The 26,283-nt window shown below is 47.1% G+C and overlaps 1 protein-coding gene across 1 annotated transcript in view; it reads right to left on the reverse strand.

The window, feature by feature from the left end:
* The window catches only part of LOC119440575 (uncharacterized), a 74,781-nt gene that overhangs the window by 554 nt on the left and 47,944 nt on the right, over nucleotides 1–26,283 (reverse strand). Inside the window, exons 10-17 of the mRNA XM_049662971.1 lie at nucleotides 19,036–19,291; nucleotides 18,231–18,467; nucleotides 15,471–15,733; nucleotides 13,951–14,054; nucleotides 13,084–13,207; nucleotides 5,774–5,968; nucleotides 4,857–4,979; nucleotides 1,688–1,995 (exon numbers count right to left, since the gene is read on the reverse strand). Of these exons, the coding sequence (XP_049518928.1) occupies nucleotides 1,688–1,995; nucleotides 4,857–4,979; nucleotides 5,774–5,968; nucleotides 13,084–13,207; nucleotides 13,951–14,054; nucleotides 15,471–15,733; nucleotides 18,231–18,467; nucleotides 19,036–19,291 (1,610 nt within the window). The remainder of the gene's footprint in view (nucleotides 1–1,687; nucleotides 1,996–4,856; nucleotides 4,980–5,773; nucleotides 5,969–13,083; nucleotides 13,208–13,950; nucleotides 14,055–15,470; nucleotides 15,734–18,230; nucleotides 18,468–19,035; nucleotides 19,292–26,283) is intronic.

Consider the following 26,283-nt stretch of genomic DNA (forward strand, 5'->3'; position numbering starts at 1 on the left):
GAAGCAGGCAACTGTACTTAGCTGTGGCACGAACGCAGAGCAGACGCAGCTTATAGACGTACATCCATTCACTCGTTACGCCCCCATCACCCCGTTCGCAGCCTTGTAACCTTAAAATTGGAAATCGCCTAGAGTTTCCTCCAAAAAATCACTAGAGGGAAATGTGGCGCTAGTGTCCACGGGAACTGCGAGCATTGCGGTTCAGTCGGTATGGGAATATTGGCCGTACATGGATTTGCCTAAACGTCGTTCTTTCGGCTTCGAACGGCTTTGTAACTTTAGGAATTCATCATTTTCAACAAAATATTGCGTTATAAATGTAACAATGTGTAAGGATTTCGCATGCGTGCAGAGCCTAATTTGGCTGTGTTTAGAAAGCTATGGTGATATGGTAAGGGATGATTCCATGTGATGTGGTAAGGGATGAAAATAATAGGGGGTGAGATATAAAAACAAAGCACACACAAATTAACACATACATCGTATTAAATGCACTGACAGTTATTTGCAGAGTCTCGTTGAGGCCCGTATTACGCAACAATGTTATAAGCGTTTTAGTGGGACGCTGATCAGTTAGTGTGTGTCACCCGTGTTCTTTTCGTTTCCTGAGAGAACAGGCCTGTGCGCGTAGGCCAAGGCCAAATAACCTTTTGCAGGAAGCCAGGGGTTTTATGCAAAGCTATAGTGCAAATTTCGCGTGCAAACGATCGATTCTCGATCAGACTGTAAAAACACTTGTCCTTGAATTGACAAGCGATGACGGGCAGCATAAGTTACCTGGAAAAAGTTACTGAGATTTATCGAATGTGTTCTGCAATATCGCTGACGAACATTTTAGAGAAAGAGATTGACAATCTCAGGATATTGCAGTACAACAGCGAAAATCAGCGATGCGCACTGGAAAGGAAACATGACTAACGCCGATACAGTCTCTTAATTGTCTTTACACCTTTCTGTTTAGAGCTATTCTCTTTTAATGTGCAAGTATACGAACTAGACCAAGGTGTCGATACCCGCACTTGTGTATACCTTGGCTGCTATCACCAGTGTCGGCACGGCCGCGATTGCAGCAAAATGTTTATAATATTTGTCACTAAAAAACTTGAAAGCAGTTCTCATCTCACGTTTATCTCAAACTACATAAATAAATTGGTAGCTTCTATCTCTGGAATTACTCTCGAGTGTATTCGTGAATTCTTTTTTTTTTATTCGAACATTACCGTCATACAGTGCTACCATTTGGCCTAAAAGGCCACGCAAGTGATTATGGTGGATTGGTCTCGGCCTCCCTTTACCAATGTTGAGTATGTGCGATCAATATAAGAAGCCGAAGGTTTCGATTGTACAATGTTCCTGAAATATATTTGAATAAAAGCTATCCGTACAATCAGTTTGGCTGCACGGATAGCAGTCTGCTACTTGCTCTCTCATGCTGCTTACAGCCATCACTAATTCAATTTCGCAAAGGTACTTTCTCAAGGGTCAGTGTTTACATTAACAATTGCATAAAGGAAGGTGTCACGTACACACACAACTTACTGGTTCTGCATGGCCGTGAAATTGTACCCCCTGACCCCCCCCATCCCCTTTGAATGCTGAGAAACTTTAGTCTCCGGTTCTGACAGAGCAAACAGTTAGCTCTCCTCGGAGTGCAGTTGAAAATGAGACCTGGCCACCGCGTACTTACTTAGAGCACTCCGTCTCGTGCGGATAAAATTGCCACGAGTAGTCCGAGCAGTCGGGCGTGCTTCCTGGTGGAGGTCGAGGTCTCGGCTTCACGGTCGTACTCGTGGTCGTGGACGTGGAGGCTCCGCCTCTGACGCGCGCGTCCGTTGTGACTTGCTCGGGAGCCGGCACACGGTATCCGCTGATGGCTTCGTGTATGATCGTCATCAACGGGTTCCGGCGACCTTCGCTGCAGTCGCCCCGGTAGTCGTCCATGTCCACTGCCCAGACCATGGCGCCACCGTAGCCTTCTTTCTTGATGTACTCCATCTGCGTTCACAAATGTTCAAGAGATGGCATGCTCAGAAAGTCGACATAGATAAACTTTTATGTTCGGTGAGTAACCTGAGAATTAAGTACAAGCTCCACCCACACTCGCTTTCTGCGCCTCCACACTCAGAAATACGTTTGCCCAGGGACGCGCAAACCAGAAAAAGTTCGCGTCCAACCGTTCGCGTCCAACAAGTTAACTCTAATGTGTGGCATGCGTGACGCGTAGGCACCGTACTATATATATATATATATATATATATATATATATATATATATATAATTTTGCTATTCCCGGAATTACAATGAAGGCCAATCATCCGTCGCCGGCTCTGACACAACTGACGCTCCTATTACCGCACCAGACATATCATGACTGCATACATAGGTACATATACCGACGGTTCGACCTCACCTGCCAGCTCCACTGCCGCGTTCGTCGTTCCAGCCAAAAAGTTTACAGTAAAATTCAAATTGTCACATATGACTACATCTACGTTGGCAGAACTTGCAGCCATCTATGCAACTGTGACCGACGTCACTGAGGAGCCAGTACAGCAATGGGTCATATTTTATGACTCTACGGCAGCTCTTCACAGTATCATGCAAGTCTGCCTTACATCGCAGAACTTACGAGCAGGTGATATCCGACATCAGGAAAGTTCACCACCATGCTCTGGAAACAGGGCACCACATAACCTTTCACTTGATTCCTGCTCACTGTGGCATCGTCGGCAACGACTTCGCTGACAGAGCTACCCGGCCTGCCCAAGAAGACACCCAGACACGTGCAATACCTTTGGCGAAAACGGACACTGCCAGGGAACTTCGTCTGCTTGCACACAAGTCTTAAGCTTTCTGGAGTTCAAGTACCTTCAATTGCCGATTGCATAAGCTTGATCCCCTGCTACGGCTACAACTGCCATCTAGCCTTTCCCGCGGCGATACAACCTTGCTGTGGCGCTTGTGGCTGGTCGTGGAGTTCACAAACGCTTGCTCCTATCGTATGGGAATGGCCGAGAGCCCTATGTGCGACTCCTGTGGGTGCGAGGAAACCATCGAGCACCTATTGCGTACGTGTCCTCGCTACGACGTACAACGCCTCTCCCTCAGGACAACTATGAACCGACTGGACTCGAGACCGTTCTCTGAGTCAACGATACTTGGACCATAGCTACACCCGTCACTGGCACAAAAAGCGATTCGTGCACTAGTGCGCTACTTGAAGTGCACCGGTTTAAGAGACCGCTTATAGCGTCCCTGTGCATCATCCCACGTGTACTCAGTGCTCACTCTCTCACTCTTTTCCTCTTTCTATTCCCCCTTTCACTTACCCCCAGTGTAGGGTAGCAAACCGGACTCTTGTGTGGTTGATCTCCCTGCAATTTCTCTCCTTGCTCTCTCTCTCTGCATATATATATATATGTGTGTGTGTGTGTGTGTGTGTGTGTGTGTGTGTGGTGTGTGTGTGTGTGTGTGTGTGTGTGTGTGTGTGTGTGTGTGTGTGTGTGTGTGTGTGCGTGCGTGCGTGTGCGTGTGTGTGTGTGCGTGGTCTTGGAGTTCGCGACATAAATGCGAACACTTAGCCTGATATGACGTCGGTAGTGAACGCCGTTTGCCGAGTTCGTACGACTTGTTCGCGCTCTTGGCGAGCGTTGGCCGTGATTTATGATGTGGCCTCACATGAACGTCCAGCCATCTTTCTAGGTACCGAGCTCAAATTCCATCTGTGTACCTACGTTACAGAGTGCTCGCACTAGCGCTTCTTCTTCTTTCTGGGTTTTTACGTGCCAGAAGCAGTTCTGATTATGAGGCACACCGTAGTGGAGGGCTCCGGATTAATTTTGACCACCTGGGGTTCTTTAACGTGCACTACAACACAAGCACACAGGGCGTTTTTGCATTTCGCCTCCATCGAAATGCGACCGCCGCGGCCGGCATTCGATCCCGCGACCTCGTGCTCAACAGCGCAACGCCTTAGCTGACTGAGCCACCCCGGCGGGTACTACTAGTGCTTCTGCTGGATCTACGAGTGCTAATCGCGTGTTCTCTATGCAATTACTAGGCAGCGCGTAACCGCAGCCAATACTTATGCAAGTGTGCAGGACACCATTGACATCGTAACATTATCGGGACTGGTGCGTCGGTCGTCCATGTCCCTTAGCACCCATCGCTGCGTTCGTCACAAAATACACAGATGGCAAATATTCTGCACGGCCCTGCAGGCTTCTTCACAGCATCTGTTACGGATAAAGTAAATTTTGAAACCACCCCTGTGAAAAAGATTAAAGCATTATGCGTCGGTTCAGCTTTCCGTGCTCTCATTGAGCTGCCTGCATTCCCGTTCAAACGCATAGCCCTCGAAAGAGCAAACAATGTCTCATAACGGCATGTGAACATGAGTGCAAATCAGTAAAAAAGTAAAGCAATGTTGCCTAATAATTTCTACCACTATGCCGCCACCCATACCATCAACTATCTCTTCAATAATTTATTTGAATTTGTGTTTTATTTATTAACTATAGCACTTTGTTGTAACACGTCGTTTGTACCCCACTCTTCCTATCAATAACATTTTTTTTTTACTTGCGATACCTCGGTGGTTCAAATCGTCAAAGCAATTTATCCTCTCCTTTCTGGAGGTGTTCATTATTAAAAAGCGCTGCTTTCAACCCTACAATTCGTGATCATAATTAAATACTTTACATTGCGACGCTTAAGTTTTCATGTCACGTGTGTACAGCCGGTACGGGAAAGACTAGGGAATATCATCGGGTTTGTAACAGCCGATAAATCAAGTGCAGTTCAGAGAAAAGGTGTAGCTCCTCGTAATGCGAAGACAGCATGTCCAGCGGACGTACCTTGATTGCGATGCTCTTCTCGTCCTCGTAGCCGACCCACTGGTTGTCCTTGTAAGCGTACGGGCACTTTCCCATGTCGTCCCATTCGCGCGTCCAGCCGTTCTTGAGAACATTCTCGCACACCTGAGAAAGCGCGCGAAGGCGAATTTGAACGATTATCGATGAATGGTTTCTCTCAGTTCCGGTCTCATGCGGCCGCTCAGCCACGCAATTGTCATGGCGGCTCATGTATGACCCGCTCTCAAGGCGAACCATGTTTAATGCATAATATTAGTAAATAGGGTCTGGGACAAATAACTGATAAAGGGGGGGGGGGGGGGGGGATCAGTAGACAGGCAGTGACGATGTCGAAGAAGTTTGCGCGTGCTGCCTGCAATTTTCTCAGCATTTTGAACGCCTAGGAAAAACGTTTATGGAGCATTCAACGCGTTTTGTTAGTTCATTGCCGCGCGATTCATTTACCTCTTGAGAAAGAGTACAGTTTCTTTAAAAATGCTTCTGCGCTGCCTTTTGCAGTGTTAACACGGCAGACAAGCTTACATTTATCCAACGTGCTTCATCCGACGGAAGCTTACGGAAGATGGTGTCACAGAACGTTCCGGCTCTCCGAAGGCCGCTATACGGCCTATAACGTTGTAATTTATATTGCTCTGCTCAAGCATATAAGCTCAGAGAGAAGTTCGAAGCTCGCACAGATGGAATGAAATGAAAGCGCACTTTATTATATCATTTATATGCTACTTGAATCCATGTTTTCACATTGGCGCTTAACCAACCTGCCCACGTATATTAGGCACAGCACTTTACGTAGGAACATCAAATCACGCCACTTACTCACACATGCTGGTTACATGAATCTTTTTCGCTGTAGTCAAAACCAACTCGCACATGCTCATGGGCGGAACTCGGGTTCATACCTCGAAGTACGCCTGGAAGCCAGTCTCGTTAGTGAAGCGGCCCGGTGTCCCTCCGTTGAGCCACTTCTTGACGGGTGCGCGGAGTCCGTGATTATCCTGGCTGCCCAGGGTGTAGGTACGGCCGTAGAGCGGGACGCCTACGATCAGCTTGTGGCGCGGGGCGCCGCGATCGGCCCACAGGCGTAGGCCGTCATGCTGAAAACACGCAAGGACGGTTTATCATTATCATCAGCAGCCTATATTTATGTACACTGCAGGACGAAGGCCTCTCGCTACGATCTCCAATTACTCCTGTCTTACGCTAGCTGATTCCAACTTGGGCCTGCAAATTTCCTAACTTCATCAACCCACCTACTTTTCTGCCGCCCTCGACTGCGCTTCCCTTCTCTTGGAACCCATTATGTAACTCTAATGGCCACCTGTTATCTACCTTACGCATTACATGGTCTGCCCAGCTCCATTTCCTTCTCCTAATGTCAGCTAGAATATCAGCTATCCCCGTTTGCTCCCTGATCCACACCGCTCTCTTCCTCTTAACGCTAGGCCTAAAATTTTTCGTTCCGTTGGTCTTTGCGTGGTCCTTAACTTGTTCTCGAGCTTCTTTGTTAACCAAGGGCGGTTACAGCTTGTCAAGTGGATGCTATGCCCTCAAAATGCGCAGCCTCTGTCACCTCGCCTTGTATACATAGAGCATGTGCCTTGCGTTTCGCCATGCGCTTCTACTTTCTATTGGATTCGCCACTGGTTCTAGATTACTTTGCTTCAGCACATACGCCGACAAATTGGCGAGCATCCTACAATTGCTCTTCACGTCCAAAGCCACGAGAAGAAACGTGTAGTGAGATGCTGCATGGAAATCTGGGACCGTGTTCACAAAGTTTTCCTCTCGAAAGGGAGGTTTCTTCATTTTTTAACACGAAAGTGTTTTATGCCGGGGTCCACCAAGACTTCACTGACGTATTTCCGTCACGGAAATACGTCACACGAACATACACGAACATAATACAAAGAAAGAAACCAGAAGAAAAAGTTCCACAAACATGCAAAATTTGGAAATCGAACCCACGACCTCTCGGTCCGCGACGATAGATCGCCGAGCGTTTAACCCATTGCGCCACAAACGCATTTGCAGAGAGCTACACAGACGCGCCTTATATATCTAACACTCCTCCGTGTACCCGCGCTCTTGCTCGGGGCGGTGCCGCCGCCTACGAGCAGAAAAGAGAAGTACTGCATTATGACACTAACGCGCACCGACAGTGAACGCTTCGGTGGTCTCAGCACTACGACGCCTCGATGCCAGCATTCGAAGGGACGCTGGCATCAAGAAGCACTACCAACTACTAGGTGGCGTTCACCGTACTCAGCACAGCGGAGCGTGGCCTCCGCAATTAGCTCTGAAAATGTTTCTGAAGTTGATCGCGGAGGCTGCAATTACGACGCGCTGTACGCGCTGATTTGACTCGGTGACGATTCAGTTACGTGCTTTGTCTTGCGCGTTGTATTAGTGTGTCAGTTACGTGCTTCGTCTTTCGCGTTGTGCTAGCGTGTGCAGCGTAGTGCAGCTTCCATATGCACGACGGTTGCTCATGGTCATCGACGTTGGTAGTCGTGATGGAGGAGACGTGCCACCAGGCGTCAGCGTGGGTGCATCAACGCCTAAGGGCGCTTTAGCCACAAAACACCAATAGACATTATATATCAATGTGCAATAAACATTACACTACTTCTGTGAAGACACGTTTCACTTTCGTGTTCTATACCGATTCCTATATAAGAGGGATCAACCACATTTTTTATTGTTATTGGCCAACTGCCTTCGTTAATAGTGTGTTCAGCATCACCTCCCTGCCTTTCGCATCTCATTTATCTCTCTCTCTCTCTCTCTCTCTCAGCATCAGGACTGGCTGATTTTTTTTTCTTACGAGCAATTCTAGCGTAAGTGGCTTTTGTGAATACGGGCATTGGGCCTGTATTCTAGAACAGATGCTAGCTAATGGTGGTGGTGGCGAAGGTAACAAAGAGCCTTGTGGATACTGCACATGAAAAAGTCAGCATATTGTTAATAACTTCAAACTGTTCCATTTTTCGCGGATGTTGTCATTTCTCTGCGTATATTTGAACCGACGTCTATATTATTGGCAATATTGGAGAAGCAGACCGGCGCAGAAGGGGGAGGGAAGAGCCTTTCCGCCAAATGGTGAGACTTTCCTGGTGTAGAGTGCTGTCCTTGGTAAGTGGGACAGAAATCAAGTGCGCGATATGTGGCTGTAGCGTGGCAAAACACCACCTGCCGGTTGCGCGCCACGAAAGCGCTGCTGATGTTGTTGCGGGCCACAAGCTTTAACGAAACTTTGTAAATATATCTATTGTGTATGTGCCTTTCTAGTGTTCATGGGATCGCTGTGTGGATCACAATTATCCCCCAGCACATGGAGTAGCATTCCAGACGATCAGCCAGAATAACATCTCTGGCATGCCACTAAAGCTTGTATATTTGTCCTTCTGAAAGCCCATTCTCACAAACAACAGAATAACTTCCTGCAGAGCCAGCTGTGTCCGCGCTACGCAGCGCGAGTACTGTCTAAAGCGTTCCTACATGACGATCTATACCGAAACTGCACAACATGCGGCCCGCTACCTTTTTCTTTTTTTTTTTCTTTTTTTGGCCCGCAGCCTGATTCAGACTTGGGTGGGTATTCTGATGCGACATTCACTTCATGGCGTTGCGACGAGAGAAGCATCAATTGAGTAGCCAAGCGCGACTGACGCACGCAATGAATCCCTGACAGCGTTATGCACATAAATAAATCATAAAAAGCATGTGGGAGTGTGGTATCATTGTTTGCAAATCGATGCGCATTCGTCCCGGTAACCAACGTCCATATACGTATTTGAATCGAACAAGCGTTTCGCCACTTCAGGTACCGATTGAATGTCGATCGAAGGAGGTAGTGGCTGCGAACCGACGCTTTGGCTTGTAGCGTTCGCCACTTTTCAAGCTTCGCAAATCACATCCCACATCAGCGAGTTGGGAGCGAACGGCAATCAAGGTTTGAATCTAGTAACACTGGCTCGAGTGCTTCATACTAGGCCGACACAAATAACAAGCCGCTCTTTCTCGACGCATTTCAAGAAGAAGTGACGAAGGATTTGCGAGCCGACTTTTTGACGTGCTGCTTACCCGACTCACCATGTCCGTATTCGCTCTGAAACAACCAGCCGAGTGTGTTCCGAGCGCTCGATTTTGAGCAGCCGAACGCGCGCCACCCAAGCTCTTTGGAACGTTCCAAAACGAACAGACGAATGTGCCACAAGGAACATGTCGAGAATCTTTTCACGCACTTTCCATGGTGTCTCAAGTTATCCGAACATGAGAAACAGAGCGACAACCTGTTTCGCGATCCTTTCTCTGCTACGCCGGAAGACTGACTCCACCGCTAGAGCTCACAGACTTGCAGACCCACAGTTTTCGCTGCAGCCAAAAACCATGCACAGGGGGCAGCCCATCAGTTTGGTTTTATAAGAACCTCGTTCAAACTAGACTTGGCACCATAGCAATGCTGTAAAACTTGCGTTTAGATTCCAAAGAGAAATGAAGGGAAAATATCTGATATTCGAAATCAGTTTGGGTCGCTTGGGTTAAATCACATATGCCCTGCGTAACCAGGAGATTCCACTCAGAGGATTCCACCGATGGGGGCAAAATACACAAACTCATGTGTACCGTGCATTAGGTGCAAGTTAAAAAAAACCAGAGGGTCAAAATTAATATAGCCTGAAAGCTAGCCTCAAAGCACCCCAGGGCACACATCATTCTTTTTGGGGACTTTGGGAACTACCTTAATATAAAGTGGAAGAGTCAGCCCCAACCCATAGTCAGTCAAGAGCCGAGTGAGTTTTTTGATATCTACCTGAATTTTAATTTGACACAATTAATAACAGAACTGACACGAATAGCATGGAAAATAGATCTAATACTGACCACTCACCCTGACAGCCTAGAATTCGATCATTACATGCCTCCGAGAAATCATCGACCATAATGTAATTCATGTCAATTTTAACTTCTCGCCAGTATTAAGACAAGCTTCCGAGAAAACTGTAAAGCCCTACGACAGGGGAAACTGCGAAGCAATCGAGGCTGAAATGACTAGCTTCCTGCCAATCCTTGAAACATCTTCTCATACCAGAAGTGTAAATGAAACGTGGACAATATTTAAACATAAACTTGCCGAAGTAAGCAAAAAATTCATTCAAAAATAGTTTTTGGTACATCTACGCAGTAGATATACCAAAAACTATAGCGGACAACCCGAAGAAATTTTGGAAGGTGATAAACCCAAAGGAAACGAGCACTCTCCCCATCACTAAGGATTCCGGCGAAATCATGTCCGATACTGACTGCAAACACGTTTAACACCGCATTATCATCCGTTTTTACTGACGAATCTGATGCGCTATGATTTCCTTTACAATTTATTAGTACTACAGCTATGGAAGCCATAACATTCATCAGTAGTGTAAACTTAAGAGTAATTGACAAAATAAAGATTTCATCCGCCTCTAGTATAGATGACATCCACTAAAAAAATTTTAAAAACACTTAACTACCCTGTTCAGATTTTCTTTTTTCTCGCAGTCACTCTCTGAAGGAACCTTACCAGACGACTGAAAGTGTGGAAGGCCAGTCCAGTCCACAAAACAGGTACTGCCGATTCACGTCTTAATTATCGCCCCATTTCATTGACAAGTGTGCCCTGCAAACTCATGGACCATGTCATTTACTCCCAAATCATGCAATTTTTAGATTCCAATAACTTCTTCCATCCATCACAGCATGGAATTCACCAAGCACTTTTCCTATGAAACTCAACTAGCTATTTTTCTTCACGACATGCACACTCACCTTGACATTAATTTGTAAACTGACGCCGTTTTCCTAGATTTCGCTACGGCAATCGATAAAATACCTCATCGACGCTGACTTCTTAATCGTTCCCAGTTGAACCTGTATCCAAACATCATCGCGTGGATTGCTGAATTCCTCACGCATCGTTCTCAATCAGTGTTCATTAATAAGCAGTCTTCCGACCCACTTCCAGTCACCTCCGGCATCCCGCAGGGTTCCGTCCTCGCTCCCTTGTTATTCTTCATTTACAATAAGGACCTACCCCAACACGTGTCCTGTCGTATGCGCCTGTTCGCAGATGATTGCGTTATTTACCGTTCCGTAACAATCCCTTCTGACCAAGGATCAATACAGGCAGACTTAAACCAAGTGCAAAATTGGTGTTTGCGGTGGCTCAATCGTGACACTAAACCCTAACTAGTCTAAGCATATGTCTTTTCACCGACGATGAACACCTTTTGTTTTTCATTACAGAATTGTTAACTCCACAGTTGACCTTTTCCAGTCATAGGAATACTTAAGAATCACTATTCACCCCGATTTATCTTGGCGTTCATAATATTATCTGCTAATAAAACACTAGGCCTCTTAAAGCGTCACTTGCGGGACGCCCCACAATAGGTTAATTTACAAGCATGCACTTCGCTCATAAGAACTAAATTGGAATACGCATCGGCCACCTGGAACTCTCATCAAGTATATTTAACAAATGCCCTCGAAGCTGTACAAAACAGGGCCACCAGATTTATTCACTCCTCATACTCCGACAACGTTAGAATATCATCTCTAAAATATTAGTCCGGTTTGTCTAATCTTTCTACTCGCTGTAGCGTCGCCAGCCTTGCCTTGTTTCACAAGTTTATTTATTCACCACTTAGACAGGAAACATACATCTGCGCACTCTCACCACGCAGATCCCCTCGCATCGGTCATCTGCTTCAAGTTTCCCATCCACGTGCCCGTACCACTAGTTTTACCAATTCATTTTTATTGCGATAGCAATTATATGGACACTTCAACCGGATTTCTGCCGTTGGCGTCGCCGTCACCGTCGCCGTGAGGTTCCGTATAGATAAAATTCCGTATGCCCCAGCGGAAGCGTGCGGGGACGCACGCTATCACGGAGAGCGAACGCACTCAATCTCCCACGCGCAAGCAAGGAAGCGGAAAGCCAGCGCCGGAGGGAGCGGGGGGGGGGGGGGGGGGGGGGGGGCACTTCTCTGCCAACAACCGCGCTCGTCGTTCGTTCGACCGCACCGTCTCTTATCTCCACACGGCTCTGACCTTTATGCGCCGTGCATGCGCCGCTCAGTTTCCGTTGAAGGGATAGACCGCACGTACCTTCGCCCGCTGCGCGGCGTATGCGCTCGCTGCCAGCGTTTTGACAGTCGTTGGCTACAGTCATTCAGTGTGATCTATTCATGTTTGTTTGTGCGCGCTCACACCACGCTTGTTCATTCAGTTAGTAATAGTCGGGCCACATTTTCCAACGCACGCTACACATGCAATGCTGCCCAGATCGGCAGTGCAGCACTACAGGTGTGTCCCTTCGCACGCGCTGCCCACGGTAAGCGCTTCTCATCAACACCACCGTTTCACACGCGCCTTCTCGTGGTCATCGAGTCTCTCTTCATGTCGGTCTACTTACGCCGCAGCACACCAGCTTACTTAATCAGCTCATGTTTACTACAATTCATATTGCTACCAAGGCCGCTCACCTTACTTCGTATGACATTGCTGTGTTGCTATCGCATTCATTGCTTCGCCCTTAGGGCGAAACTGTGACATTTTTTTTACGAGCAGCAACTCAGTGGAACGCACTTCCCCACCATATCGCCGCTATAACTTGCCGTCAACATTTGCAACTACTGTGAATGTCTGCATTATTTAAACCCACCCTTTATGCAATACCCCAACAGGGGTCTTTAAGAAAAATAAAGTGATTGAGTAATTGAGTGATTAATCCAGGCTTCCCGAGTATGGCGTGTCTCATTATCATATCCTGGTTCTGACACGTAAAATCTTAAAATGTAAAAAAAGAAAATAAATATAGCGTTCTCTTCTTAATGATTCACGTGGCATAGAGGACGTCCTGAGGACAGCAACGATTTACACCAAATAGGCATACCCTTCCGCAAGCAAAACATGCAGACTTTCTCAATACAGTGCAGGCCCTGCGGCTCCCATAGAAGCTATAGTTATGGTCCTCGCTAGTTTTGAATTGTGCAGCTCTGCTCTATACAAATGTAAACAAAACAAAACGCGTGTTCTGACTTGCACGCAAGCGCCCACAGGATGTGTGTGGGCTGATCGTGGCCACTATTGTGTGATACGTGGACGATGCATGTTCGTCTCGCCGATAGGTCACTGACAGCAGACATGAGAATTACCAGCTTACCACGTTCAGCTTCTCGTAGGACCACTGGTCAAATGGGCGCTTAAAGAGCGGACTGTGCACGTCCGCGAAGCCTGCCCAGTTCCCTCGTAGATCGTACGACATCACGTGAATGTGGTCCAGCAGCCTGAAGAAGAGAGAAACAGCAAATCGAAAAGAAAATGAGCGAACCGATCTTCGAGATCCCGAATTCACGTTTCGCTTTTTACGCAGGAGAAGTTTGTAAGAAAGAAAGCCAGCAAATAGTGACGCCCAGTTAATCATAGTGAAGGTGCCCAAACATTCAGAAACAGCTTTGTGAATGCGGTGTCAGGACTCCTGCTGCTTTTTCTTCTCCCTCCAAGTAGACCAATAAGAAGCAATGTTTTAACTCAACGTGCAGTGGTAATTTGCAAATGTTGCAACTTGTACAGCTGCCACCTGAAGGTAAACGAGTTGACTAGCTTCAATAAGTTAGCAGGTGCATTTTATAACTTTAGTATTGCATTCTTGTGCATGGTCACCATCGGCCTTTCCTTCCCCTTTCCCGTCATGAAAGCAGGCTTTAGCGATCTTCTGTGACGGCATCCGAATGCGCCTTATGAGGGCTCCTCCCATTTTTGTATTCGTATAGGTGCTCGTACTCTCACTAGTTAAACCAAAGCCCTCACAGTGCGGTCGTCACAACAGGCTAAGCAAAACGTTACGTTGTTCATTTGTCTACCCTTATACAGCAAGAAGTTGTGAGAACAAAGGGGATCTAAAAAGAACAGTCCGATTTTCTCCTTTCTATTGCCCTCACAGTGTATTGACGCAAGCAACCTCAATCTTTCTTCAGTCACATAACTGGAGTTAACTTATATAGACGCCTTAACGGCAGCGGGCGCTCACCTTCCAAGCTGCTCGACCTCGTAGCCTTCATCCAGACGGAACTTAGCCACGGGAACGGCACACGTGATGAGGAGTTTGTGCTCGTCGAACACGGGCCTCATTTCCTGGACAGATTACGACGCGTGCGCCATGCCTTACTTATGGCAAACACAGCACCTGTCAAGTGAAATTTCAAATACAGGCCTACTATCTGACGCCCACTTACGCAACGCAGTATGCAAAACTGCACAAAACCAAGAGGCCTTCCAAGAGGAATGAACTGAACGAGGGCAAACTCTATCCTTCTTCGTTTTGTCCTCCTTTCTGCAGCCCTACTGCTGTCCGCCTTTTGCATTATACAAACGCACTGATGTAGGCTCCCGCTCAACAGGGGACAAATCCTGCCGCCAGCAAGACGCAACAATCTATCGCACGCTCCTTTGTCAATTCTACCATAACGAAAAATTGTAATATAAAACCATCATTTTGCTAGCCTCGACGCTTCTGCTGAGTGACAATCTTTATGTTTCTGACACACATTTACAGGGCCGGTCAGTTCGTATTATGCGAGGCTTAACACGCATGTATTCATCCTGTGACAATGTGCTAACGAATGTTTCAATATGTAACATCTACTCTACTATGACCTACCGCAGTATACACTAATATAATGTTTTGGCAATAGCTGTAGTGCCAAGTTGAGAATGTGCGATCTTTCTTGTGTCTGTTGTTGCAGTGTGTGCATATACAATAAATGAACGAGTAATTGTAGACGCAGCTACCGATCAATACCGAGGAGGTGTCTATCCCTACACGTTTAACATAAACTTCTTTTTTAAAAGGAGTGCTGACATGACATTTCCGGTGCGTCTTTTTTCGTGGTAAATAAAGTTCCAAACCCCCTAAACCCCAGCAATAAATACTGGCAAGCGTCAAAGCATCCCAAATGATGCACTATGACATCTGCATCTATGAACCAGTGCCCGTATTCACAAAAACAATCTTAGGCTAGAATTATTCGTAAGAACTAATTCCAGCCAATCTTGATGTTGGCCATATTATTAGCTTTGAAAGGCGGGAAATGGCAAGGGGTACTTGCGAACGAAAAGCTTTGCGAATACGATTTCAGTTGTGGTTTCGGTAGCCAGAAAGTGGGCGCAGATGACGTCATTATATACTGACTCGCTCTATTAGCACTCTTTTTTTTTTTCGTGAATACCATCAGCATACTCAGCCTTATTGTTACACGACGTCAGCAAATGTCGCTGGGTGCCAAGGCGCCATGACAGCATCGATGACGGCAGGTCCAGCATTTCGAGATTAACTTTAGTATCAAAGCAAGTTATGTTTCGTAGTCCTCATACTTGCTTTGTGTCATCCTTTTAGATGCGTGTCGTAGAGTTTCTACAACTTCGTGAATACGCGTTATTACTCCTTTGATTTTGCGTATAACGTATAGAATTTGCAAAATGTTGCAAAATGTTGGAGAAAAGCGATTTCTCCAGAAAGTTTCTCTTCCTAACTTTTGAGGGACACTATACCTTGACGAGTTTGAGGAAGTTGTCCTTGTCGGAGAACTTTCCCTGTCGGTCGCTGGCGCCCGGGTACTCCCAGTCGAGGTCGAAACCATCGAAGCCGTACTTGAGGACCCACTCGAGGGCGCTCTGCACGAACACCTTTCTGCGGGATCGTGTGCCCACCATGTCTGAGTACTTCTTGCCGCCCTCGGCCCATCCGCCCACAGCCAGCAAGGTCTTCAGGTGCGGGTGACGTCGTTTTAGAGACACGAACCGGCTCAGGCCATCTGCATTTTTCATTCATTCATTCATTCATTCATTCATTCATTCATTCATTCATTCATTCATTTGTTCTCAGTGGAAGCATAATATACCACGCTACGTTTCATCGTACACCGTCATCACAATAGCCCTCCTTCCTTCTACTGTTCCTTCTTCCCCGTGCATTAACAGCATAAATTGAAATGCGAACAAGAAATAGCAGAACAGAACGACTGTTATGTGTAATTATACATATAAGGGCGATGTGTAACCGCTCCGTAGCCGATTTCTAAGCCTGGAGTAATCCCAAATGTCCTTTTCGTGGTCTGAATTGAGTCGCTGTTACAAAATACAACCGTATGAAGCCAAGAAGTAACGAAGCCAATGAGAACATATGGTTGATAACTTGTTGCTTTAAATGAAATACAGAAATTATAAAGTAAAGGGAAATCTAAATGGCAGTGGCTGACGCTGCCAGCGTCAGATCTTGTACACGTGCATAAATAGCCAAGAATTTGAGCGTGGGAGCAGCCGTCGCCGTATATCTCAGTTCGTATGGCATCGCACGCGTAATGCGGAAGATGTGGATCCGGCTCCCACAGACGGCGAGTTGTTTTGCGTTCAGCTGTATGCTCTTATTATTTTTGTATTTCAGTCCAAGCAATACATAATCTTCCCTATTATTTCCTTGTGTTCATTGCCTGTTGGCTTCTTATGATAGTCCAGAACTTCTGGCACTACACAGTTTCAACAGACACTATCAGCGGCGTTGACGCACGTCACTTCACGGGACGAGAATTTCTTTCTTTCTTTTTTTGACTTCTCTTAGCCAAGGACAGAGCTTAGCCTAGCTATTTCCACTTGTCGGGGTGACTTAGCGGTGAAATTCCATGTGACGGAGTTGCGACGAGCACGAAAACACAGGCGCGTCTCTCGCCCAAGTCAGCTCGTATTTCGACAAAGACAAAATTCAGGCATTCAGGTTTAATCATTTGATGTCCTACTATGTCCATTCGTACTAGTACTCCACTGCCTTCCAACTATTCGTTCGAAATAGTTGGATTATTATTATTATTATTATTATTATTATTATTATTATTATTATTATTATTATTATTATTATTATTATTATTATTATTATTATTATTATTATTATTATTATTATTATTATTATTTGTTTTGATAACATGTACATTTGACAGGAAAGGGAAAGGGAGGAGCAGGCTGGCAACTGCCACTGGAAGGGGCACAACGCCTTCCTGCTCTTTATAAAGGAGGAGACGAAAACATAGAAATGGAAGATAGGAAGAAGGGGAATTACGAAATGCTCTAAATGAGACACGTGGACGAAATTACACAGGCACAGCTATGTTATTTCCTGCGCACCTGTGGAGGCCTTCTTTCACGTAATTAGTAGATTGGAGATCATACACGAATTTGCAGCACGTTTTTTCAAACAGACTTTTTTTTTCATTATTCCGGCGCAACGTTTGCGCAGAAGTATCAAAATGGTTCGTTTTCGGCATGTGATATGCTTCAATGACTTGGTTAAAGCACACAATATCACTGCAAATAGTTTGAAAAATCTACTTCAATAAAAGGCAATGATGACAGAACGTCTGCCAACGTGTTTGTATGGACAGAGAAAAATATTGTTTGATGTCTCCTGTAGACAAGAAACCCTTAAGAAAGCGGCAAAATACATGTGATGAGGTGGGCTCGTCGTAAGCCATGAAAAGGGATGATCGCTTATGGCGAGCTGAGGTCGTCAACATCCCTCTAGGGGTTAGGAAAACTAAGTGTCTAAAGACACGTTGAACGTTCACGCAAACGTGAAATAGAAGATAAGTCTAACGGATCCCTTAATACTTCTTTGTCGGTACGTTCATAAAGAGAAAACTCTCCCACCAAGCCTCAGCCCGCGAAGTTTTGCACACACCTTCAGAGTACATTGTTTACACGTACAGAGCCGTCCATCATACACGCATACCTTGCCTTCATGGCATGTGCTTGGTCGGATTCAGCGCAATCAACGGAAGTATCTATAAAAAAAAAGAATAGTAGTTCCCTTCGATGGCAATCGGGGCCAGCGCGGCTCAGGGCTCGCTTTTGTAACAAACGAGGCGTTTAGAACTGGCTCCATAGACGTTAAAAAAAGCGCAGGAGGTCGAAATGGATCCCGAGTCCCCCACTACGGCGAGCTTCATAAATCATACCCTGGTCCTGGCAAGTAAAAGCTCAGAAATCAATTATTTTTATACATACTGACATTCTAAATAGAAAACATGCTCAAAACAGCTTTTATAGAGTTCACTTCGTTCTTTTAAACACAACCAATCTCATTGAATTCGGCGTAGTGGGCGCCAAGTTAAACGATTTCCTTACTCCCATCGTATATACTTAAACAGAACATTCCAAGGCAAAGCTATTCATTAAGGAGGCAGCCAGATGAGCGGAACACCTTGACCTCTCACCAATAATTGTAAACGGCAACCGTTTCCAAAGCCTCCTTCCACCACTGACCCTTTCCGAGGTCGAACTCCTCGTCGACGTGAGTGACCTTCCAGGTGGAGTTGTCAAGTCCGACGAAGGAGTACACGAGATGGGTGCAAAGGTCCGTGGGTATGTCCTCGATGTCGTAAGTCATGGGCGAGGGCCGATTGTAAGCCCACGTCTGGTAGTAGCACACGACGACACCACGCTTCGGTTTTTCGACACCACCACCGTCGTCCAGCCGATTTCCAGAGGCACCTGAAGTGCCTGTAGAACAACGCACGTCAAAAACACCGCGTCAGAATCATTTCGAAGACGTCAAGTTCGTGTGAAGCATGCTTTGCCCAACTTTCTTATTGTTAATCTTTCACGGACAACACTTTGGCGTTTCGAGAACACTTGAACCTTCCTGGATAATTTACGAGTGCTTAGTTTCACACTCGGAAAGACCTGCAGTGTCACAGCCGGACCTTTCGCTAATAATATTTTCATAGTCGCATGAAATGGAAGATGTGCTCTCCGCAGAGCTCCTCGCGGTGCGCGCAGCATGAATTTTCGGTTTTCTCACTTAAGCAATGACAAGTAAATCAAGTACGTGACAACTGCTGTCGCTGCGAAATACGTTGTCGATGGTCATAGCTTATTGAGACGCACGAGGAAGAACGAAAGCGAAAAAAAATGTGATTTAGAAAAAAAAAAGGAAAACACGCATTGTTTTCCCTACTTTCATCGTCGTTCGTCGGCGTCCCCTTGCATTTAACGGATCCCATGCTCTCGACGAAAGAGGACTGCGCGTGACGCCTATCACCAGGTGAAGAGGGAGGCGTGCGCTTACCATTGGTTAGAGCTCCCGACGCGCTAGCCGCAACAGAAGCTGCGGACAGGCCCACGGCGGTCGTTAGCAGTAGCAACAGCATCATCGCCGGGGCCTCTGGAACAAGGACGACGTCGCGGTACGACGACCGTCGCGGTGTCATTTGCGCTGGGTGTTGCGTGCGGGGCCGCCCGGTTCGGCGAGTAGAGGCCGAAACGAGTGGAGCGCCAACTGCGGGGCGCTGTCTTTTTCTTTCCCCACCTGGGCGGCACTTTTTATAGGTCGATTAGATTTCGCGCAATGACCCGTTACCGGCGCCGGCAACGGATATACGGCACGCACACATCGGCGCGGACGACGACTCTCCGCGAAAGCCGTCTACGTAGGCGCACGAGGAAGGGGAGGGTGCGTGGCAGGGTTCCTCGGTGTATACGTGGAATCGATGCGCGAGGCAAGGAGATGCACCATGCTCGTCCAGGAATGGGGACAGTCGCCTTCGCGCGCGTCGCCTCCTCTTCTCTCAGCGGCACGCGCGCGCGCTTCAGCCCTTTTGACATGCCGACCGACGGATGATGTGCGCTCCGCAGTGTATTGTTTTCACCCGCGGTGCATGCGTTAGCATCCGCTCATTTCTGTTATACCTTTCTTGTTGTCTTTTTTTTTTTGTTTTCTATTACCCAATTCGCTTCCACTCGCACCACCCTGTCTCACCCGTTGGCGAGTGCTCGCGGCTTCTCGTCGGGAGCGCATCCACGGTGATCCTCGCGGCAGAACCTGCCTCACCGTATCACTCTCACCCGCTTGAGCGCGCGAACTCGAAAGCGGGTATCTGTGCATAGTGAGACTTATTATTCGCCTTCTCTCTGTCGCAGCCTTTTCCGTTGTTCTGCTTCTTTGCTTCTTTATGTGTGCGTTGTCTATATGTTTCTGCGTGTGTGCGTGTGTGCGCGCGCGTGTGTGTGTGTGTGTGTGTGTGTGTGTGTGTGTGTGTGTGTGTGTGTGTGTGTGTGTGTGTGTGTGTGTGTGTGTGTGTGTGTGTGTGTGTGTGTGTGTGTGTGTGTGTGTGTGCGCGCGCGTGTGTGTGTGTGTGTGTGTGCGTGTGTGTGTGTGTGTGTGTGTGCGCGCGCGTGTGTGTGTGTGTGTGTGTGTGTGTGTGTGTGTGCGCGCGCGCGCGTGTGTGTGTGTGTGTGTGTGTGTGTGTGTGTGTGTGTGTGTGTGTGTGTGTGTGTGTGTGTGTGTGTGTGTGTGTGTGTGTGTGTGTGTGTGTGTGTGTGTGTGTGTGTGTGTGTGTGTGTGTGTGTGTGTGTGTGTGTGTGCGCCATCCTCCCATAGCGTTATGTCCTCCTCCACCATAAAGAATTCGCCGGAAGAAACCTGCGCCCGTCGACGTCACTCTTTTCGCTTTTTTTATGCGCGCGGCTCGCAAACCGGGTGTTGCGCGTGTGAATGAACGGTCTGCAAGTAGGACGACGCCCGGGCGTTTACGGCGGTTCGGGAGGTTAGCGTTCGCCTCCGGTGGAGGATGCAGCAAGCGGCCGCGAGTCTGAGAGTGAGGGATGATGGAGGAGCAGGCGTTTCTACTAAGTGGTGCTTGAACGACTCCGACACAACGGCTCCGACTTGCAAGCGGGTAACGAAGCGATGGCTGTGGCTTTAAATGTCGTTGCCTCCAATAGATGTGCTACTCGGTTCTTCGGCGAATGTTACATGCAGGTTTCCGAAAGCGAGAATTCAAGAAAGGCGTAGGATGAGCCTCTCGTCGGTGCTGGAAACACAGCTACAGAATCATTGGGAAAGCACAAGAAATAAGAAGTGGAAGAGAGGCGCGAGAATAGAAAACATCGATGCCTACGCGTTTAAAGTTTAGTGCATATACTACATATACTATAGGAGTACGCCCTAGAGGTCGAAGCTCTTGGGTTGAATATCATGCATTTTTCTAGGTATACACTACTCACGACTAATACTTACAAACACAGCGCGATCTCTCCTGTCGCATCTCCAGCTGCAGCGGCGTGCCATCTTGCAGGGCTGTCGTTGTGTGTATACCGGATTTTTTTTTTTTTTTTTGAGCTGCACCAAATATTTAGATATTGCCTGTGGCCGATAGCTCAATTCTAACCCGTGAGCTAAATTACTCATTGAGGCGACCATTGCTTCTACGAAAAATCAAAATTATTAATTTAATAATGGAATAATCAGCCTAATTAGACTAATTATCGTTTTAATTATTTAATTGACGTCATATATTTTTCTACAAATGGTTCACTTGGAACTAATTCTCAGAACTACACCAGTTTCGAGATATTAATTTGCAAAGTGTCCGACAAAATGCACTGGCGTTTCGGTTACTTTCGTGCATCAGTGCCTAAAACAGTTTCCTTAAAAAAGTAAGTGACACAACAGTGAATTTTCGCTGCTAAGGACCAGTTCGCGAGATCGAATCCCGGCAGATGGCGGCCGCATTTCGATGGGGGCGAAATGGAAAAACGCCCGTGTCTCGTGCATTGGGTGCACGTTGAAGATATCCCCCGCTGGTCCAATTAAATCCGCAGTCCCCCACTACGACATGCCTCATAATAAGATCGCGGTTTTGGAACGTTCAATTCAACACTGCATTTTTAAGGAAAGTTTGATGGCGCATATCTCGAAACCGGTGCCATCCTCAGAATTTCTTCCAAGTCGATATGCCCTGCAATCTCACCGGTTCCAATTATTAGATTGAAATATATGCCGTAAACTAATTTATTAAAAAGTAATGAGTGTAACTACGCTAATTATACAATTAGGCCTTTCTATTTCTTGTAGAAGTAATGGTCACTCATTGAGTAAGAATTGTGCTATCGGTAACATACATTTTTTTATTATTTAGTGCAGCTAAAATAAAAACGCGCTCTACGTTGGAATGATAGACCATGCATGCACTTTCATTCGACTGTCGTCTGAAGCTAAAAAATGCGATTGGCATTATCATGCGAGTCTTATTAGCACTTGGTGGTCAAACACATGTCTCAAATGTTCAAAAGCTAATTTCCTTTAGCCACTTTAATCACCTTGGTCGTCTTCCGTTCATTGTATGAGTCCGCCGTACTCGAATGACTTCGGAGGCTCCTCGCTGTTTCCTGGCCACGACAAACTTACCGTTAAATCACTACTCAAGATGTCTCACCACTCACAGAAATATCATTCCCTTAGACTTCGCACCTACCGTCATCTCAGGAGCGCCCCCGTGGATACTGCATATAGCAAACGTTCGCATTCACATACCTGGGATTTCGAAGAAGTCTCGTATCTCTTCCACTGGCCTTAAACAACTCACCTTGACTCATTTCGCTGGGCTATACGACGGCTCTGTGCACATTATACGCAGACGGATCGCTTACTTCATGCTCCTCGACCGCGGCCTTTGTCATTCCTCAGCTGGGCACATCCCGCCAATACAAATTGGACCACAAATCTTCCTCAACAGCTGCAGAGCTTGTCGCAATACGGGAAGCTCTCCGTTTTGTCCCCTACCGGACACCACGTACATGAACTATTCTTTCTGACGCAAGATCAGCGCTGAAAGCCATCGATTCTCTCTCGAGAAGAGGCCAGTATTACATGCTAGCATTAGACATCCCACAAATATTTGATCTTGCTTAGAGGAACGGTGCACTCATTGCCTTCCAGTGGGTACCTGGTCACGGCGGCTTTTGGCCGGCAACGAGCTAGCTGATGTGGAAGCGAGAACCGCTATTCCTACAGCCGTCGAAGTAAATATTCCTTACTCGCGAAGCAGTGCAAACTCTTTGTTGACTACGATCACGTGAGACTGAACAGCACATTGCTTGGCTCAACCAGACAATCGGTACAGGCGCCTTTGGGAAATAGACTGTGGCAGGACTTTTCGCGTCCCGGCTAAAGTGAGGCGATGCCAAGCAAGCATGCTTCACCGGATTCGCCTGGGCGTCGCCTTCACACGACGCTATGTACATCTTAGTGGCCGTACGGACAGCCCGAACTGTGAACGCTGCCAAGTGTCTAATATTCTCCAACATCTGTTTAGCGACTGCCATCTCTACGCATCACAGCGAAAGACGCTGGCATCGACGCTAGCAGACATTGGCAGGCAAACATTGTCTGAAAGTAATACTTTATCCCCAATGTGTGACCGTACGTAGCAGCAATAGCTACAAGGGCCGCTCTGGACTACTTAAAGATCACAGGACTAGACGAAAAACTTTAAGGAAACCACTGTGTTAGTGTATATATGCATCCCTTCTTCCTGTCCTCATCATCAACTGTCATGACTCTTTTTTGTCGCCTTTCCTTTTTCCCCTGTGCAGAGTAGCAGGCCAGAGCATGCTAGCTTAGGCCGACCTCCCTGCCTTTCTAATAAATTATCTTCTCCTCTCTCTGTCGCAACTCCGGCTATTTTTCGAGGTCAGCGGATCTCAATGAAATTTGCTGAGTGCGTTCTTCTGCGCACTTCTACCATTTCTTGAAAACATCAGGCTTGAGAGTTGCACACATTTTTCACAAATTAATTTCGTAAATCCTCTTGAACCACCTACCTTGCTCAGTCCTTAGCTACTAGCCACATTGTAATATGACGTAAAATGTGCTCTACGCAGCATAGCATGCTGCGAATTAATGGCAGACGGCAGGGCCGAGGAGTGAGCTAGTGATAATGAGCTAGTGCTTAGAGTAGAGCACTGCACGGGCCGAGTTTTTCAGCCCAGGCCCGGCCCGGGCCCATTTTTACGTTGGGCTGCCCGCCCGAGCCCGACCAAAAGTTTTATGGCGAGACCCGGGCCCTGCCCGGGCCCGCAAATAATCTACGTTATACCCGCCCGGCCCGGGCCCGGAAATAATTTACGTTACCTGCCCGGCCCGGCCCGCCACCCCTTTACCTTAGGCCCGAGCCCGGCTCAAGACCGGCCCAAACCCGGCCCGAGACCAAAAAGATCACCGAGCGTCATTAAAAAGAAACGAAATAAAGAAGCGAATGAAAGAAATTTATTTTTAAGGCATAAATGCATGTCATATTCAATTATGAACACCATTCGAGTGGTCTGAACGCAAATACCAGCGCGCGAAGTAGTACGAATGACCCTGCCGAGCAGTAGCGCCAGCAGTTTCCAACGGCGCGACCTTGATGCGGCTCAATCCACTTCTATCGCAACGCCACCACAGTATTTTTCCACGTCGGGCGCCTCACTGCAAAGCATGCGCCGCCCCAACCACTCGTTCCACTTAACCGTATTCTAGTACACTCTAGCTGGAGCCTGCAGCCACTACCGGTCGTGAGCGCAGCGCATGGATGGAAGTAAATGGAGAAAGAAAGCTTCTCGTTCCTCCATGGTGCAGCGTAATGAGCTGCTGCTAGGCGGCCGGTTTAGAACATGCGTGCAATCATGGATGGACGCAGTGCCATATTTCAGCTGCGTGACGAATTATTTTATCTTATCAGTCATCGTTTTACCAATTCGCGCTGAAAACATTACCACTCCACGCTGAAAACATTAATTACATTGATTTAGATAAGGAATACAATGACACCCTTTGATTTGAGGCGACTTCGGTCTTTCTTGACTTTTACATTCTGTTCAAACAGCGCAAAATACGACGCAGGAAGAAAAGGGAAGTACACAAGAGTAGCACTGCTAGCTTCTAGCTGCGCCGGGGCAACAGGTTTTTCAGAGTCGAGACGCGCAAGGATAACTCGCTGCACGTTACATGCAGCGAGTAAGCCCGAGCCCAGCCCGGGCCCGGGCTTTCGGGTAAGCCCTAGCCCGTGCAGCGCTCTAGTTTTGAGTGAGAAGTTGCGGTCGCTTGAAGTTACGTTCTGTGTTGACGGGCAAGATATGGGGGGGGGGGGGGGGGGGGGGGCAAGTGGTGTTGCATTGTTCGCTGCACGAACTTAGCTTCAGCCCTCGCCATCCACACACAATTGGAGGCGATGTCGACCTCGTTCAGCCGAAGTTAGGCCTATCACAGTCGTCGAGTTCATGCGTCTACTGCTGGCGGACTTGAACGACTGACCTGAAGGTAAGTAAGCCATTAGGATGAAGAAAAGTGCTTCTGTAGTTCAGTTAGGATCATAAATATTTGAAATAAACCGTTCTTCATCTCGTACAATCCACACACAAAAAGCTAGAACAGTCGACACGGCGTACCATCAACATCGGTGCGTTGCCATTCTCGAAGGCTGCGAGTCGCACTCGCCGGCACTTCCCTAAATTAATGTGAGTAGGTACATTGGCGTATTTGTATGTATTGTTATGTTGACTCGTTATTTAGCTTCCCTAGTGCACTGTTTGCCTCGCATCTCAAGTGGGCAGTAAGCTGAGTCACCTTCGATACAACAGCGCAAACAGCCGCCTCGTTCAGGTGCCAATGGTGTCAAAACTGTCAATGCTGGCGTCAGCGTTTTCGCGAAAAAAAAAACTACGCATTCTCTAATTGAATGATGATACGCGCAAAGTCCTAATCTATGTCTACTTTACAAAACACATTCTTTGTGTGCAGAATGATAAGTAGGCACCATAACAACTCTCCCGCTCTATGGTCTTACTGTTTTCGAAATTGTGTGATCGCTCATACCAACGTGGCTCAGAATGATGTAACGTGGCTTAAATGCACAAAACCTGCATGTTTTGCTATGTTCTGAAATTCTTTGATGTCATTGATACGCGGCTGTGAAATAATATTTGAAGCGAACTGCGAGCGGCCGCTAGCGGCTTTCTTCCGGGATAGATATGCGGAAAGTAGAATTCCACAACATCTTATAGTGAGTATGCGAAGTACTTCTCTGAGAATGGTAAAATACCTAAAATAATAAGCAGCACGAATAAAATATGTGGTTGGAACGACCCTTGTTCTTCACGTTGCAGCGCAATATGTTGCGCATGGGCGCTGGCTCTCGTGGTGGCAGGTCGAATGCGAACGGCAATTGGAGGCTATTGAATTTGTTGGAATTGTATCTGTCACTTCTTGACAGATCCCAAGCGCTGATGCAGCTGACATTGTCACCCGAAGGCCCGCCGCGGTCAGGAATGAGCAGAGCGTCTGCACTTCACCGCTATCGTTCTCCCCGCAGGAGAGACCGGCATGCCTTGCCCGCCTTCCCTGCTGATGTGCCACTCGTGACATCAGACGAAGAGGTTCGCTTGGCTTCTCTCTCAAGTTTCAGTTTCGGTTTTGCGCTTTGTTGCTCATACAAAATTATTTTCGAATTTGCAGAACAATTCTACTATCAAACGCCTAACCTAAAAATGCAATGCG

Source organism: Dermacentor silvarum, chromosome 2 (assembly GCF_013339745.2).
Source record: "Dermacentor silvarum isolate Dsil-2018 chromosome 2, BIME_Dsil_1.4, whole genome shotgun sequence".
Lineage (NCBI taxonomy): Eukaryota > Metazoa > Arthropoda > Arachnida > Ixodida > Ixodidae > Dermacentor > Dermacentor silvarum.